This window comes from Aspergillus vadensis (genome assembly GCF_003184925.1).
Source record: "Aspergillus vadensis CBS 113365 unplaced genomic scaffold BO88scaffold_40, whole genome shotgun sequence".
NCBI classification, from domain to species: Eukaryota; Fungi; Ascomycota; class Eurotiomycetes; order Eurotiales; family Aspergillaceae; genus Aspergillus; species Aspergillus vadensis.
In genome coordinates, this window is record NW_020292078.1 from 161,697 (window position 1) to 176,598 (window position 14,902).

General features: G+C 53.1%; 6 protein-coding genes across 6 annotated transcripts; 4 read left to right on the forward strand and 2 right to left on the reverse strand.

Moving 5' to 3' along the window:
* Nucleotides 1-13: 13 nt before the first annotated feature.
* BO88DRAFT_447664 (myo-inositol transporter) lies at nucleotides 14-3,635 on the reverse strand (the record flags this gene model as incomplete). Its single annotated transcript, XM_025710390.1, has 7 exons — nucleotides 14-1,267; nucleotides 1,341-1,396; nucleotides 1,704-1,784; nucleotides 1,910-2,326; nucleotides 2,386-2,576; nucleotides 2,630-3,364; nucleotides 3,464-3,635. 7 exons carry the CDS (start codon nucleotides 3,633-3,635, stop codon nucleotides 148-150), a joined length of 2,772 nt encoding a protein of 923 aa, XP_025557299.1. The 3' UTR covers nucleotides 14-147.
* Nucleotides 3,617-4,635, forward strand: BO88DRAFT_218434 (uncharacterized protein). Its single transcript, XM_025701981.1, has one exon. It carries the CDS (start codon nucleotides 3,800-3,802, stop codon nucleotides 4,427-4,429), a length of 630 nt encoding a protein of 209 aa, XP_025557300.1. The 5' UTR covers nucleotides 3,617-3,799; the 3' UTR covers nucleotides 4,430-4,635.
* BO88DRAFT_353248 (cytochrome P450) lies at nucleotides 4,631-6,288 on the forward strand (the record flags this gene model as incomplete). The annotated part of the gene is made up of 2 exons (XM_025703627.1): nucleotides 4,631-4,736; nucleotides 4,805-6,288. 2 exons carry the CDS (start codon nucleotides 4,631-4,633, stop codon nucleotides 6,286-6,288), a joined length of 1,590 nt encoding a protein of 529 aa, XP_025557301.1.
* A 637-nt stretch (nucleotides 6,289-6,925) lies between these two features.
* BO88DRAFT_218470 (uncharacterized protein) lies at nucleotides 6,926-7,252 on the forward strand. Its single transcript, XM_025701982.1, has one exon. The coding sequence runs from the start codon at nucleotides 6,964-6,966 to the stop codon at nucleotides 7,150-7,152; it is 189 nt and encodes a 62-aa protein (XP_025557302.1). The 5' UTR covers nucleotides 6,926-6,963; the 3' UTR covers nucleotides 7,153-7,252.
* BO88DRAFT_399116 (NADPH cytochrome P450 oxidoreductase family protein) lies at nucleotides 7,062-9,503 on the forward strand (the record flags this gene model as incomplete). The annotated part of the gene is made up of 1 exon (XM_025705348.1): nucleotides 7,062-9,503. Exon 1 carries the CDS (start codon nucleotides 7,353-7,355, stop codon nucleotides 9,501-9,503), a length of 2,151 nt encoding a protein of 716 aa, XP_025557303.1. The 5' UTR covers nucleotides 7,062-7,352.
* A 469-nt stretch (nucleotides 9,504-9,972) lies between these two features.
* On the reverse strand, nucleotides 9,973-14,784 carry BO88DRAFT_477398 (putative ATP dependent RNA helicase; the record flags this gene model as incomplete). The annotated part of the gene is made up of 10 exons (XM_025711968.1): nucleotides 9,973-10,179; nucleotides 10,252-10,582; nucleotides 10,644-10,857; nucleotides 10,907-11,291; nucleotides 11,340-11,481; nucleotides 11,531-11,663; nucleotides 11,766-12,307; nucleotides 12,354-13,247; nucleotides 13,300-13,960; nucleotides 14,019-14,784. 10 exons carry the CDS (start codon nucleotides 14,782-14,784, stop codon nucleotides 9,973-9,975), a joined length of 4,275 nt encoding a protein of 1,424 aa, XP_025557304.1.
* Between the last annotated feature and the right edge of the window lie 118 nt (nucleotides 14,785-14,902).

Genomic DNA, 14,902 nt, shown 5'->3' on the forward strand with positions numbered 1-14,902 from the left:
AGATGAGGGGGAAAGAAAGAAGGGAAGCAATGTCATTATGGCCTGATCTGGCTCGGCGACTCAAATCCACGCATCATCCTTCTCTCCCTCCCTCCATCCTTCCCTCCTCTGTTTCCATTCTTCTCTTTCTCCCCTTCATCTTCTCTCTCAATATTGCGTTTTGTCTTTCATTCCCTCCTCTTGATGCCTTTCCCTGATTTTCCGCGCAAGTTCTAGCACCCTCGAGTGAATCTCTGGGAATGCGGCAACTAGACCTAAATTATCTGCCAGCGTCCGGCCTCGCCCATAGTTGAAGGGCTGACCATCCAGATCGGTGATCATGCCGCCCGATTCTTCAAACACCAGCATGCCGCCAGCATGATCCCACGCATAGGCACGATACTCGGTGCTTCGGGGGATACGGACCATCACGTTGCACCCGCCCACCACGAGGGCCGCATACTTGGCTTGCATGGACCAGAGATCAGTAACTGGTTTGGTAACACCCAGTCTCTCGCGAACAACCTGGTGTAGCCGCTGATCAATGTAGGGGCTCTCCATGCTCTCTGCAAATACCAGATCGGGCTGGCCGGTATCGGTCCGTGCCAGGACGTTGTACACCTTCACGGCGGGCTGCAGGCGCTCCTTACTCATCGGACGCTTGTACGCTCCATGGCCCCGGACTGCCGACAGCATAATTCCGTACCCATTCCGATCGACCGTGTCTTCGTGGACTACGGTGCTGTGGAAGTGCAGGTTGGGATATCCGACCACGCCGACCTTCTGCTCGCCGTTCTCGATGAGCGCCACGGAAACAGCATACTGACGGCCTTGAATGAACGACGCTGTCCCGTCAATGGGATCCATGATCCAGGTACGCGTATGACGGGCTCCTTCTCCATTGCCACCCAGGTCAATGATGCTTAGCATCTCTTCTAGCGACGACGGGGCTGCGACGATTTCTTCGCTCTCGGTATCATGCAATTGGGTTGTGGATACCAGCTGCCACACTCGGTCGGCTAGTGCGGGATCATTCCGCAGGGCTGATGCTGATTCCTCCCCGACGAATTTGTCGCTGGGAAAGTTGTGGCGGATTGCGCTAATCAGAATGGCTTGTGACGCAAAATCGGCTATGGTCACTGGAGACGCGTCTGCCTTGTCGGTAGATCCCTTGTCGGCCTCGGCCAGCATAGTCTTGGTGACTATACTGGCTCGCTGGACAGCGAGACAGGCCACTTGAAGCTCTCTAGTGAACGGTGAATGGGCCATTGTTGTTGGTGTATGTTGGCTTGGCTAATTTGCACTGACTTGCTGGTTAGATACTGGCTAGCGGCGCGCGTAAATGCGCCAGTCTGCCGTACATACCTTCCTGGTCTTCGGTTGCCACAGCGCTATGACCACTGCCTATTTGCAAATTCTATTCGGCCTCTGAGAGGATGGCTGGGAAGTTTCCACAGTATGCCTGGAGAGCTAAGAGTGAAGGAATCAGATAAAGAGAGAGTGAGACAAGCGAAAACAAGAAAAGGCAATGGTGGGTATTGATCGCTGTTGATAGTAGCTCCAAGCCATTGACTGGGGCAGGAAATCTCCCAATGAGGAAAAGCGTTTCAAGCTGCTTCGATTCACTACGGACAATCCATTCACCGGCCCGTTGGCGTGTGCAAAAGACCGAACACATTTCATTACTCTATAACAACTGGGAAAGGAAGATTCATCGTACATACAAGCGCTGAGCTGTCAGGACTACTTCCTACAGCCGAAGCTTGAAGCCGGGGTGGATCCAGCGTCCGCGCCAGGATGGCTGTCTTGCGCACAGATCAAATGATACACAGACCAACTGCGGGAGGCTTCGGAGATCTATCTATGGGGCACTCTGCTCGTTTGCTCTCGCCTCTCGGAGCTCCCTTTGCAATCGTTTGGCGTGTTTCACCCCGAAGCCATGGGTGTAAATTTCCCGCACCGACTCCAGAGGCATATTGTGTACCTCCGCATAGCAGAAAATGACGAAGAGCCACCCGAGAAAGCAAATACCCGCATAAAACCCAAACACTCCGCTGGGGGTCATAGCCTTCATCATGGACAGAAATGTCGACGAGATGATGATATTACAACCCCAGCAGGTCACGGTATTCAGCATTGTGCCAAGTGCACGCACTTCCAAGGGGAGAAATTCAGTGCCCACCCAGGAAATGGGTGCGACGCCAGCCGAATAAAATGCAATGTAGACAATCAGTGCGACGAGAAGAAGGATACTTGCCCAGGTCATCTCGTGCGGGCCCGTGACGCTCAGATCCGAATTGACAGGAATCCAATGGAAGGCGATGGCAACGACAACCAGGGAGAGGGACTGCGCCAATGTTAGCCAAAGTTATGATCTGAGCGAGTCGATAAAAATGCGGCACTTGCCATTCCCAACACGGTGACCAGAAGCATTGACCGTCTTCCAAACCGGTCAATGAAGGCGAAGTTTGGGAATCCAAACACAAAGTTCGTCGCTCCAACGACAATGGAGACGGCCGTGGCCTGGTTGAAGCCAACCAGGGAGAATAGTGTGGCGGAATAGTACATCAGCGTGTTGAATCCCCCTAGTTGTGATACTGGGTAATATCAGTATCCGTAATCAAAACACGAGAAGGGCACGGGGTTTTACCAGCCATGATCGAGCAGGCTGTGGCCAGGGCTCGCAGGTTCGCGCCTACAGTGAAGAGCTGTTTCATCTGCCACCATAGGCTCTTGTCTGATACGGAGGCAGCAACCTCTTCAATAGAATGTCGAACCACCCTGATTTTGTTGATCACTTGTTGTTCCGTGGCTTGAGGAAAGATCTTTCGGATTACTCTCTTGGCTTCATCGTCACGGCCATGGGAAATCAACTGGCGAGGCGTTTCTGGGCACAAGGGCATTGTCGCCGCCAGAGCAATAGCAGGAACAGCACCGATAGCAATTGTGTATCGCCAGCCTTGATGTACGTCAGTGAATGCGGCCCCGAGGGCATAGGCAATGAGCTGGCCAAATGTCACACAAATATTATCAAACACAATCAGTCGACCACGGAATCTAGCAGGCGCCATCTCTCCAATATACAAAGGAACGATCATTGCCGCTTCACCCACCCCAAAACCAACCACCAATCGGCCAACCACCATCTGGGCCAGTGAGAACGCCGTGGCTTGCAAGGCGGTTCCCACGAAGAAGACCGCACAGCCCACATAGATTGCTAGTTTCCGTCCATACTTGTCTGAAGTCATGCCAGCCAGAACGGCGCCGATCAATGCACCCCCTGAAGTTATGGAGGTGATGAGTTCCTGGTCGTTCGAGGACAGAGCTTGTCCGAGGTCGGTTCCAAGGCTGACGAGGACTGCGGATATTACGCCCGTGTCGTACCCTGGACGAGTGAGGAGAAAGAACCATGTCAGCTGGTACTGTCTATCGGCGAAGTGGCTATGATGGGCCATGAAACGCTAACGGCCTAGGTCATGCCTACCAAAGAGAAACCCGCCCATGGACACCGTGCACGCAATCAGCCATACAGCCTTGCCAGGATTCGTCGTCTCGATTGAATCGTCCAATCCATCCGCGGCACCAGCGTTGTCATCGTGGAAAGTCTCTGGTTTCAGATCGTCGATGGCCGGCAAATAGTCGTCTGCAGGATCCATGATGGTCTGGATTAGGGCTATGGGAAATAACCAAAGTCTAAACAATGAAACAGTATGCTTAAAAGATACAGGTTATGGATGAAGTGTTAATTAGATTACACCCGTGCAATGACCACAGAAGCCCGGCCGACGTGGCTAAAGACTGAGAGGGAGGTTTAACTACGATGACAGCGGGCATATATGCAAAGGGAAATACTATTGCCGAAAAAGACACCCATAGCCATCAACCACCCTCGAGGAGGGGGTATATGCCTGCCCCCTCATCCTCATGGCGAACTAAAGACTCAAAGAGGGGGGGATGGAATGTCCGGGTATTGCCTCAGGGTTCGGCACGGTTCCATGGGTCTGTTCAAGATGACAGTGGTATCCCCAGGTTACCCCAGACTTGCCTGGACCCGGAAATCTGCGTCTCTTCATTGGCTGATCTGCACATCTCGGGGGATGCCCTCAAACACCGTCAATCCCGCTATTATGAGGACAAGTACCGGGGAACTATTTGCACAATAGCCGGGGCATGGGGCTCCTGTCAAAGCCTGGTGGGTCCATCTGATCCTTGCGAATTGATTCCATCGCAATTCGACCGGCAAACGCGCGAGGATTATTACTCTGTCGGTGGTGGCGGGGCACAAAAGGGAAATTCTCTCCGCCCTGGCTGGATGACCCTGAATGGCAGTTTTATCCGGCATCATGCTGGAATGACATGGCAGCTGTTACACCAGCCAGGGACTCACGATGTCGTGGGCATGGTGGAATGCTGGGGGAGTCGGTTTCTGCGGTTCATGAGGATGGGTTAGTTCATCCATCCATCCATCCATCCATTCCCTTCTCCTCCTGGTTTACCTGGGGTTATAAGTAGCTGCTCTCCGGACCAGAGAGCTTGCTGGTAGCAACCAGGAACCTTTGATACTTGAACCTTGTTCATCATTGACATTCAATCACTTGATCTACTGTGTTTCTCTTGTCCGGCTCTATCGTGAAGCCCCCAAAGAGCAACCATGTGGTCACTTTTCACAATCGCCCCTTACGCGTTCTTTATCGGGATCGTGGGGATCTCCTACTTCCTGGTATGGCCGTTTGTGCAGTATATCAGAGACCCCAAAGGTATGTTTATGCTTGTGTATATGGCAGGTTATCCACAGAATCCAAGTGCTGACTAGCGACTGTTCCAGGTCTCCGAAAATACCCTAATCTTACACCAATCTCCGGAATGTCTGCCATTCCGTTCATGCTCATGGCGTCCCGCGGTTTCCGGTCGCGAGAACTGCAGGAGCTGCACCAGGAGAAGCCGGTAATCCGTACCGGACCCAACACACTCTCCTATGGTGATGTGCGCGCGATTAAGGACATTTATGGCCATAACACCAAGTGCATCAAGGACCCATCCTACGTGGTCACGGCGGGCACGCATTACCACCTAGCCGATGTGGTGGACAAGGAAGACCATGCGCGGAAGCGTAAGGTTCTGTCATCCGCCTACGCTCTCAAAAACCTTGAAACATGGGAGCACAAGGTCAGCGACAAGGTTGAGAAGGTGGTGGCCCACTTTGACAAGATGTGCACGGCCGCTCCATCTGCGGCTGTGGCGTCCGGCAAGGTCGCGCCGGACCCCAAGGACCTGACCGTGGATTTCCGCGCCTGGACCAACTACTTCACGCTGGATGCTATTGCAGATATCGGTCTGTCGGAGAAGCTGGGCTTCTTGGACCAGGGCAGCGATGTCTGCATAGCTGAGCGGAAGGATGGGTCGACGTACACGGTAAATCTCCGGGAGGCACTGTATCCCACGGCCCGGAAGCAGTCGCTTATCCTTTGGAATTACGAATGGTACCCGGTGCTGAACAAGCTGGTCAACGTGATCCCGTTCTTCGGTCGGATGCAAAAGTCCTCGGACAACTGGGACAACATTGTGTGGCGACGCAGCATCGAGCGCCTGCGGCGGTATGAGGCTGGGGAGAAGCTCGATGACTTCTTCCAGGCGCTGATGGAGGATAAGAACGGCCGGGCCAACAACCTGGAATGGGGCGACGTGGTGTCGGAAGTTAACATCATGATGAACGCAGGCAGCGTAACGACAGCGATCGCGATCGCCAACGTGATGTACCAGCTGCTGCGGAATCCAGAGTGCCTGGCTAAGCTCCGGGAAGAGATCGACGCAGTGCTGGACGCGGACGATGTCGTTGCGCCATACGACAAGGTGAAGCACTTGCCGTATCTTCGGGCATGCCTGGACGAATCGCTCCGGATCTTCCCGCCAACGTCGCACGGGCTTCCGCGCGAGACGCCGGAAGAGGGGATGGAGATCCTGGGCCAGTGGGTGCCGGGGAAAACAACGGTCAGTATGTCGGCCTATGTTGCGCACCGCGACGAGCGGGCCTTCCCCAAGGCGGACCAGTACATCCCGGAGCGGTGGTTGGGAGAAGAAGGCAAAGCGCTGCAGCCGTACTTTGTGGCGTTCTCGGCGGGGGCACGGTCCTGTATCGGGCGGAACATCTCGTACTTGGAGCAGACGAAGATCCTGGCGTCGCTGGTGCATCGGTATGAGTTTGCGCTGCCGCACCCCGGGTGGGAGCTGAAGCGACTGGAGACGATGAATTTGATTCTGGGAGATATGCCGGTAAAGGTGTGGCGACGGCAGGTGCCGGCCACTGATTAGGGGAAATTTTCTTCATATTCAACTTGTTCCTAGACAGGCTAGACTTTTTTTCTTTTTGCTCTCTCCTCTTTCTCTTTTCTTTTTCGTGATGAATGATGAAACAATGGTAGCGATGTTGCACTAATTCCTCGGTGTTGGATGGTATAGTCCGTAGTTTCTCACAGGTTCCCTTGGTAGACACTCAATTAGCTAGCCATGCATATCAAGCATGTAACTACGTCGAGATAGTCTCACGAGGGATCGTCATGGGACCCCGAGGTATCCGGCCAGACTGGTCCGGAACCATCGGAGCGAGACCGATGCGTCCCTTCCGTGGGGGAGGAGGTATGCAGCATGCTATATCCCAATTCATCTAAGTATAGTATAACGAAAGGGGAAAGGGAGGTAACGCCCCGAAAGCCGAGCTGGGGTAGAAAGTGGACAAAGTGCGGGGGATAGATTGATAATAGTCAAAATTAATGGCCGTTGTGGTCTGTGCTGCGCGGGGGGTGAAGATGGAGAGAGAAAGAAGTAGTAAAGGGACCGCGGGGAAAAGTAGCTGCATCGGGTATATTGGGACCGAGAGGGAGGTTAAAGTGGGTTAAACTACTCCGTATTGGACAATGGATGCGGCGAAAGAAGGGATCAACCAGATCCCCAAGACATGCAGAAAGTGGATGGGCGAAATGGAAAAAGATGCCGCCTGCCCCCAAATGGGGTAATTTTCCCCTCGGGGAACATTGCCGCTTTATTCTCCATCTTCTCTTCTTTGAGATCTCCAACTTCGGTTCTGCATCCTGTTTCTGCTTCTGTGTCTGCATCTGCTTCCTGGGTCTGCTTCTTGCTCAGGTTTACTGCTTCTCGTGTCGCGTGTCTCATTCCTAGCGCCGCTCTCATCGCCACTATGTCGGTCATTGGCGCCAATTCACCCATCGGAAATCATGGTGTCTCGGCCTCTCATGGATCGATTTATAGATCCAGCAGCTGCCCTCTTGTCTTCTACTAACCTCTAGTCTACAGAGTGGCTGACTGACTGACGGATTGGCTGGTTCTGCTCAGTGCACTTCATCCTCATCCTCATCATCATGACCTCCCCTCTGTCTCCATGGCAGATATCACCAGCCCTCTGGCAGGAGCTGACCAAAGTCCTCACTCCCACTGGAGTCGCCGACTATGCCGCTCTGACACTCCTCGCCATGGCCGGCACGACCTACCTGTCGCGCGGCATCCTCTGGGACCAGCCAGACCCCTACAACTACCTCTGGTATGAACGTCCCCAGCTGAAGATGGCCGGTTCCGCCGGCCCCAATGCCCACCAAGAGACCCGCAACATTGCCCAGAAGCTGGAAGAGGCGGACAAGAGCATCGTCGTCTTCTGGGGATCGCAGTCCGGTACGGCCGAGGGCTTTGCCCATCGATTGGCGCGTGAAATCGCCCTCCGCTTCCGTCAGGGTACTCTGACGGCGGATCTGTCGGATTATGACCCGGAGAGTATCTCCCAGATTCCTCAGTCCAAGCTGGCGATCTTCATTCTATCTACCTATGGCGAAGGAGATCCCAGTGATAACACAGCTGAGTTCTGGGATTGGATTCACAAGGCGGAGAATGTCTCGCTGGCTAATGTGAGGTATTGTGCGTTTGGTCTGGGGAATAGCAACTACAAATTCTACAACCGTGTCGTGGACGTCGTCATTCAGGCGCTCGATGGTCGAGGTGCAAAGGCCCTCATGCCCGTTGGTAGGGCTAACGATGCTGAGGGGGCCACGCAGGAGGACTTTATCAGCTGGAAGGACGAGCTGTTTTCCATGTTCAAGTCCCAGCTTGGCTTCGAGGAGGGTGAGATGCAGTACCTGCCCACCCTATCCGTCGAGGAAGACGAGTCCCTGGAGCCTATTGATCTGAACCACGGCGAGCCAGATGCCCGTGATGCTAGCAGGGCATCCGCGCAATGCTCCCCCGTGCGGCCAGTGACTATCTCCAGCACCCGTGAGCTCTTCCAGGTCTCGGACCGCCACTGTCTACACATGGAGCTGGACCTGTCCAGTGTCCCCGAGTTCACCTACAAGACGGGCGACCACCTCGCCATCTGGCCCAGCAACCCCGACGCCGAGGTCGAGCGTCTCCTCCAGGTACTGGGCCTTACTCTACGCCGCGAGGTGCCCATCTCCATCAAATCCCTCGACCCAGCCACGAAAGTGCGCATTCCCACCCCCACGACCGCGGCAGCCCTCTTCCGCTACTACCTGGAGATCTGTGCTCCCCTGAACCGCGACACAGTACTCGGTCTAGCACAATTCGCACCCACCCCCGAAGCAAAGACATACCTCCTCCAACTAGGCCAAGACAAGACCAGCTACGCCAACTTCCTCAACCGCACACACGTCACCCTCAGTCGTCTCCTCCAACTCGCCTCCCCAGACAACTCCTGGTCCGCCCTACCTCTATCCTACCTGGTCGAGACCCTCTCCCCCATCCAACCCCGATACTACTCCATCTCCTCCAGCAGCGTCCTCTCCCCCCGCAAACCCTCCATCACCGCCATCGTCTCAACTACCCCTGTCCCCGAAAACCCAGACGAACTCATCCACGGCATCACCTCGAACTACCTCCTCGCGCTATCCCAACACCGCACCTCCCCATCCACCCCCCACCCATACGGCCTAACCTACCACCTCAACGGACCCAGCAACGCCCTCAACAGCGAAAAAGTCTTCGCACACCTCCGCAAAAGTAAATTCAAACTGCCCCGCACCGGAAACACCCCCCTCATCATGATCGCCGCAGGCACGGGCCTAGCCCCGTTCCGGGCGTTCATCTCCGAACGTCGCCAACTGCAGCAGATTGGTCGCGAAGTAGGGCAGATGATCCTCTTCTTTGGGTGTCGCCGCCCGGACGAGGATTACATCTATAAGGAGGAGTTGGAGGCGCTGAATGAGGGGCTGGGTGGGAAGTTGCGCATTGAGACGGCATTCTCGAGATATGAGGACGGGGGAGTGAAGAGGCAGTATGTGCAGGATAAGATTGTCGAGTGTGGGGATGAGGTGGTGAGGTTGTTGGTGGAGGAGAGGGCCAACTTGTATATTTGTGGGAGGGCGGGGATGGCGAGAGAGGTGGAGAAGAGGGTCGGTGGGGAGATGTGTAGGGTGAAGGGGTGGCAGGAGGGTGATGGGCAGTGGAATGAGTGGTGTAAGGGGTTGAAGAAGAGGGGGAAGTGGCAGGAGGATGTTTGGGGGTGATCAATCATTTCTATTTTCTTCTTCTTCTTCTTCTTCTTCTTCTTCTTCTTCTTCAATGATATCGTGATGTGATCTGGTTATGAACAACAAATTCTTTTTGTTTTATGTTGGAGTTTCATGAGTTATATCCATCTATCGAATTTCATATCATATACATTCATTTTCTCATCCCATTTTTCCTCGTTCTTCTTCTTCTTCTTATTTTCATCACCATCCAGTCCTTATACATACATACATACATACACGCATTTCATTCATCCATACAAACCCAACCCATTTCAATTCAATTCAACCCAACCAGAAACCCAATACATTCAATCCCAATTGTCCAATCCAAGTCTAGTAGTCCAGAGGCAAGACAAGCAAACAAGCATCTTCCAGAAAGCTAAACCCAATGCACACATACATACATACCATCAAGCAATCCAAACCCCAATCATAAGCTAATTAAACCAGGGTAGGTAGACAACTACTTCCTCACCTGAGCAAAAATCATCTGCCACAGACCCAGCCATTGCTGCTGTTTATACGACGGCACGCGATACGGCTCACGGAACGTATTCTGGAGGATTTCGCGCAGTCTCGCGCTCAAGGTCTTCAGCGCAAGCATGCCTTTCCAATCACGTAGGGAGAAGCGGATGCGGTTGGAGTCAATGGATATGACGCCGGAGTACATCTGTTTCCATTTTTGAATGTTATTAGTATTGATCTTATATTGGTGAGTATGTGTAAGGGGGTATTGGGGTACCTTAAACTCAGCCTCTCCGCACAACAACGCAATAGCAAAGTCATCCACAGCCGTCGTTTCGAACGCATTATAATTCTTATTCCGGCCCTGCATTATGTGGTAATAAGACACCCATTTTATGGCTGATGCGTCGGCTTGCTTGTTCACCGAGGTGGGGTGCAGCGTGACGGCTTGGTTGTTGGCGACGTTGCGCCAGCCTTTGCCGTCGCGGGTGAGCAGTTTCGGGTAGAAACTCCAGGCGATTACGGAGTTGACTATGGTGTCGTTGGCGCTGTTGAAATCGTATTCTTCCGGGATGGTGAAGAAGTTGCGTCGGTTGTTGGATCGGGAACTGTATTTTTGGTTATTTGTTAGTAGGGATTTTGCGCATGATGGGGGTGGGGAGAGCGTACCGGTTGAGGAGCGCTTTCTGGGATGGGTCGAGCGTTAGTAGCCCTGTGTCGGCAATTGATACGATCAGCTGCATTTTGATGTCCTCAATATTGAGCAGAGTTTGCGAGCTGAGGAAGTTCTTGCGGCAGAAGGCGTATTCGCTCACACCTGGTGTGTTGCGGGCGCGCTTCCACGCGCAGTAGGCGTTGTATACCGTCAGCAGATCAGAGTCGCCTAGATTCTGTTAGTGACAAGTAGAAAACAGTAATTGGGAAGTACCTACCCTTGCGGAAGGACAGTCGAGCAATGTCCTTTTGGGTGTTGGAGCCCATTGTGTTCACAAATGGCGACTTCGAAGAGAGAATAGCGGCGATGCTGACGGCCGCGTCTAAACAGCGAAAGAAGGCGCCGTGGATGATCAACTTTCCAAGGAAAACATCCAACGGCAGCTTGGCCAGCTGCAGACCCAGAGGGGTCAAATTCTCCGCGTTTGTTAGGGCCTTCACCTCCTTCAGCGAATCGATTGCCCGGCGAATGTTCTTGGATGACGGCGGGTCGAGCGCCTCCAGCAGCGTCGGTTCCACTTCACCCAGCTTGCAGATCTTGACACGCAGCACAAGATCTTGGAGAGACAACCGGAGCATCTCGGGCGTCTGCTGTTCTGCGAGCTACAACTAGTCAGTATGAAATGTTGCAGCCATGGTCGCTACACATACCAGTTTATCGTGGCGATGCTTCGTAAACAGGTGGAAGCAGATACCATTCTGCACACGACCAGCTCGTCCACGTCGTTGCTTCGCATTAGCGCGCGAAATAAACGTTTCGACGAGCCTAGATAGCTGACGGCGTTCATCAAACCTGGGCAAGTTAGCTACTTCATTACTCAGTCACGTTCTCCTCTACTAACCTCATGCTCTTCTCTTTGCCCGCATCAATCACCGCAGTAATATCGGGGATGGTGATACCTGTCTCTGCAATATTGGTGGCAATTACAATCTTTCTCATACCCTCAGGAGGAACCACAAAAGCCTTCTCCTGATCTTCGCTGGCGATAGATGAGTGCAGCGCATGCACAATCCATCCCTGCTGGAAAGTCGGGTCCGACAGAACCTCATCGTTCAGCCGACGAATCTCCGCCATACCGGGCATGAAGATAAGGATGGCCTTGCTGTAGTGTGTCATGTCAGGCGATGAAGCGATCTGCACAACCAGCCGCTTGATGAGCTGGTAGTCCAAGCGATATTCGTCAAAGTTTGCCACGGTCTCCTTGGTTTGCTTAAAATATCCATCAAGCGAAGTCATCAGGCTGCCAGCAGTGTCGCCCTGCGCCGTCTCTAGCGCCAATTCGTCCGTCTCCTCCTCCACAGCGTTGGATTCATTCTCCAACAACCGGTAGTTGGTCATCTCGATGGCATCCTCTAGAAATTTCATCTCCACGGGGAAAGTCCGACCTGGGATGTTCAGTACCGGAACACCGCCAAGATAGGTGGAGAAGCGCTGCGCCTCAAGTGTGGCCGACATCAGGATTAACTTCAAATCGGGCCTCTTTTGCATCAACCGCCGAAGGACGATGAGGAGGAAGTCGCTATCAATCGAACGTTCGTGGACTTCATCGAGAACAACATGAGTGATATCGCGGAAGTCGTCAGGGCGCTCAAGCATTCGCACCACCACTCCGGTAGTCCTGCCAGGGTCAGCTCGTTCCCAACTTCACAAGGGTGAGAACGTACGCGAATACAAGCCTCGTAGCTTGGCTGACTTTACTCTCCAATCGGACAGCAAAGCCAATGAGCGAGCGCGCCGTTCCCACATCGTTCTTATTCTCGCCTAGTTCTTCGCTCACTCTTCGGGCAAGGGAAATGGCCGAGATCCTACGAGGCTCGGTCACATAGATCTTGCACGGTCGGCCTTGCTTCATTTCATGCTCCAAAATGAACGAAGGTATCTGCGTACTTTTTCCGCTTCCTGTTTCACTGCAGATGATGAGTGCACGATGTGTGTCAAGAGTGTTGAGAATGTCGTCGCGGAAATTCCAGATGGGCAGGTTCATCCTGCCCTGAGCCATGTACTGGAATGAGGCCGTAGACGACTTTTCTGTCCAGATGCGAGTCAACTCCTCGTCAGGCTCAGAACTGTCCTTTACGCTGGCTCCCCGTACTGGGGATTCCGGCTTGCTAGAAGTTCCGTTTCGCTTCCGGAAGTTATGCGACAAGACAACATCATCTTCAAAGGCCCCATGGTTATCCTGTATGAGTTTCTTCAGATCTTTGACGGTCTGCTTGTCAGCTTCGTCTTCCTGCAACTTCTTCGCATTCGCAAACTCTGTCCAAAGCTCTCGCCACACCGCTGGAAGGCGCAGGTATGCTTTTCCTTCTTTGGAGTTCTGCGGGAATAGGATGAAAAGAGCAAGAGTGGAAACGAAGGATTCCGCTTGCTGAGAGTTTGGAGTCGCCACCGAGTCCATCGAGACGAATGTCGCGTAAGCGTTCGAGTTATGTGTGGTAGTGTCCCAGACAAAAGGGAAGGGAACCTCTTGAGGTTTGGACCATCTTACTTCAAGAGCTTGTCTGTTCGAATGCGACGAAGCGGACATGTCCTTGAACGTGATCTTGCAACCCGTGTCCCTACCCAGATGACTTAGTTGTCGATCATCCCCAGCTTAACTGCGAGACATACCTTGCTTTGCACGTTTCTTCTAGCACTCGCCGGGGGCTAAGTCCAGTCCATTTTCCGAAATCGCGCACTTTGACAGATGCCTTCTTTAACTCCTCCGTTATCACACCGAGTTCCAGGACAGGTTCCTCATCTTGGAACATGTCGCCTAACAAGTCTGTAGCCTCTTCATTGTCAAGCGGCTGTGCGCCGTTCTCCGGTTTCGTTTCCGTTTCCTCTGGTTGCTCTGCATTTTCAGCTTCCTCTGGAACAGGCTTCTCTTCAGGCTGTGAGCGCCGGACAAAAGCCGCCTCTTTGCGCAGATCGTCGAGTTTCTCTCTCCACTTGTATTCGGCCTCATGCTGGTCAAACAGCACATCATTTTCAATGCTAGTAATTTTGCGTTGCAACCTCACGACCTGAGGGTCTTGCTCGGCTTCAGCAGGCTTACGGCCTCCCTTCTTGCCCTTCTTGGGTTGGTCGAATAGCTCCGGTCGCAGGCCATACAGGCGAGTCTGCAGGTCCAGATACTTTGGAATGAGCGTGTCAGGGTCAAGGGAGCTGTCCGAGTCGTAGGGGCTCGATTGGAGGGCAGGGCTCGGCTCCTTTACAGGGCTTTTGGGCTTTTTCACTTTGCTATCATTTGGGCCCAAACTTGGGGTGGAGGATTGTGATGGCTCACGATCTGATGTCAGTCAGGTTAGCCATCCAATCCTTACGGGATACCAGGCACCTAAGATTACCATTTATCCAAGAGATATGTCTATCCAACTCATTGCGCTGCTGCGCATTTGTCTGCATGTAAGAAGGCAATTCCTTGGGGGTGCAATGCAAGGCGAGCCAGTCTAGAGCCTCATCCAGGTTGCAAACCACCTCCCTATTGGATGTGGCAAAATTACCAGAGAAGTAGAGAAGCATATGCTTCAGAGCCTCGTTTACTTTCTCTTCCGGGAAGCCGAGTTTAAGCAGGGTTTCCTTCAAAGTCCAGAGTCTCATATATAGTTCTTCCTCCGAGACAGTTTTCTTCTGACCTCCCGAATCCCGTCCGGGTAATGGACTGAGCTCTCGCTCTTCCGTCTCAACCAGATGCATAATATTCTGTAGCACCTCGGTGGGAAGCCACTCCAACAGGTTTATAGAAACGGCTTGTTGCCGGAATACTCTGCGTTCGGTCTCCAATTTGGTGACTTGCCGGGCGGCATCACTTCTGCACTTCGAAGCATATTTCTCAACCAAGAGTTGAAGTTCAGCTTCCTCCAAATGTTTCTCGAGTTCTTCAGGAGTATAATTCTGTAATGAGGGGGCGGCTTCGCTTTTGGAGTCTACTGTAGGTTGTTGCTTTCCCTCGACGGGCGTTGGACGATCACTTTCGGACACGGACTTGGAGTCTGCGGTAGAGACTGGGGTGGACGATTCAGTAGGCTTGGGTTTAGATGGCACCGAGACCGTCGCAAATCCTCGAGCCGGATTGGAGGCAGGCTTCTTCTTTTTCCTGTTGTTAGGTGGCATGGCGGTTGAGTGAGATTGAAGGAGGGGAAGGCGGGCTGCTGCAAGATTTCCCGCCGGGGCGGACAAGGAGAATGCTCTAAGGATAGGAAGTGAGAAAGGTAATGTCTAGAATCATTAG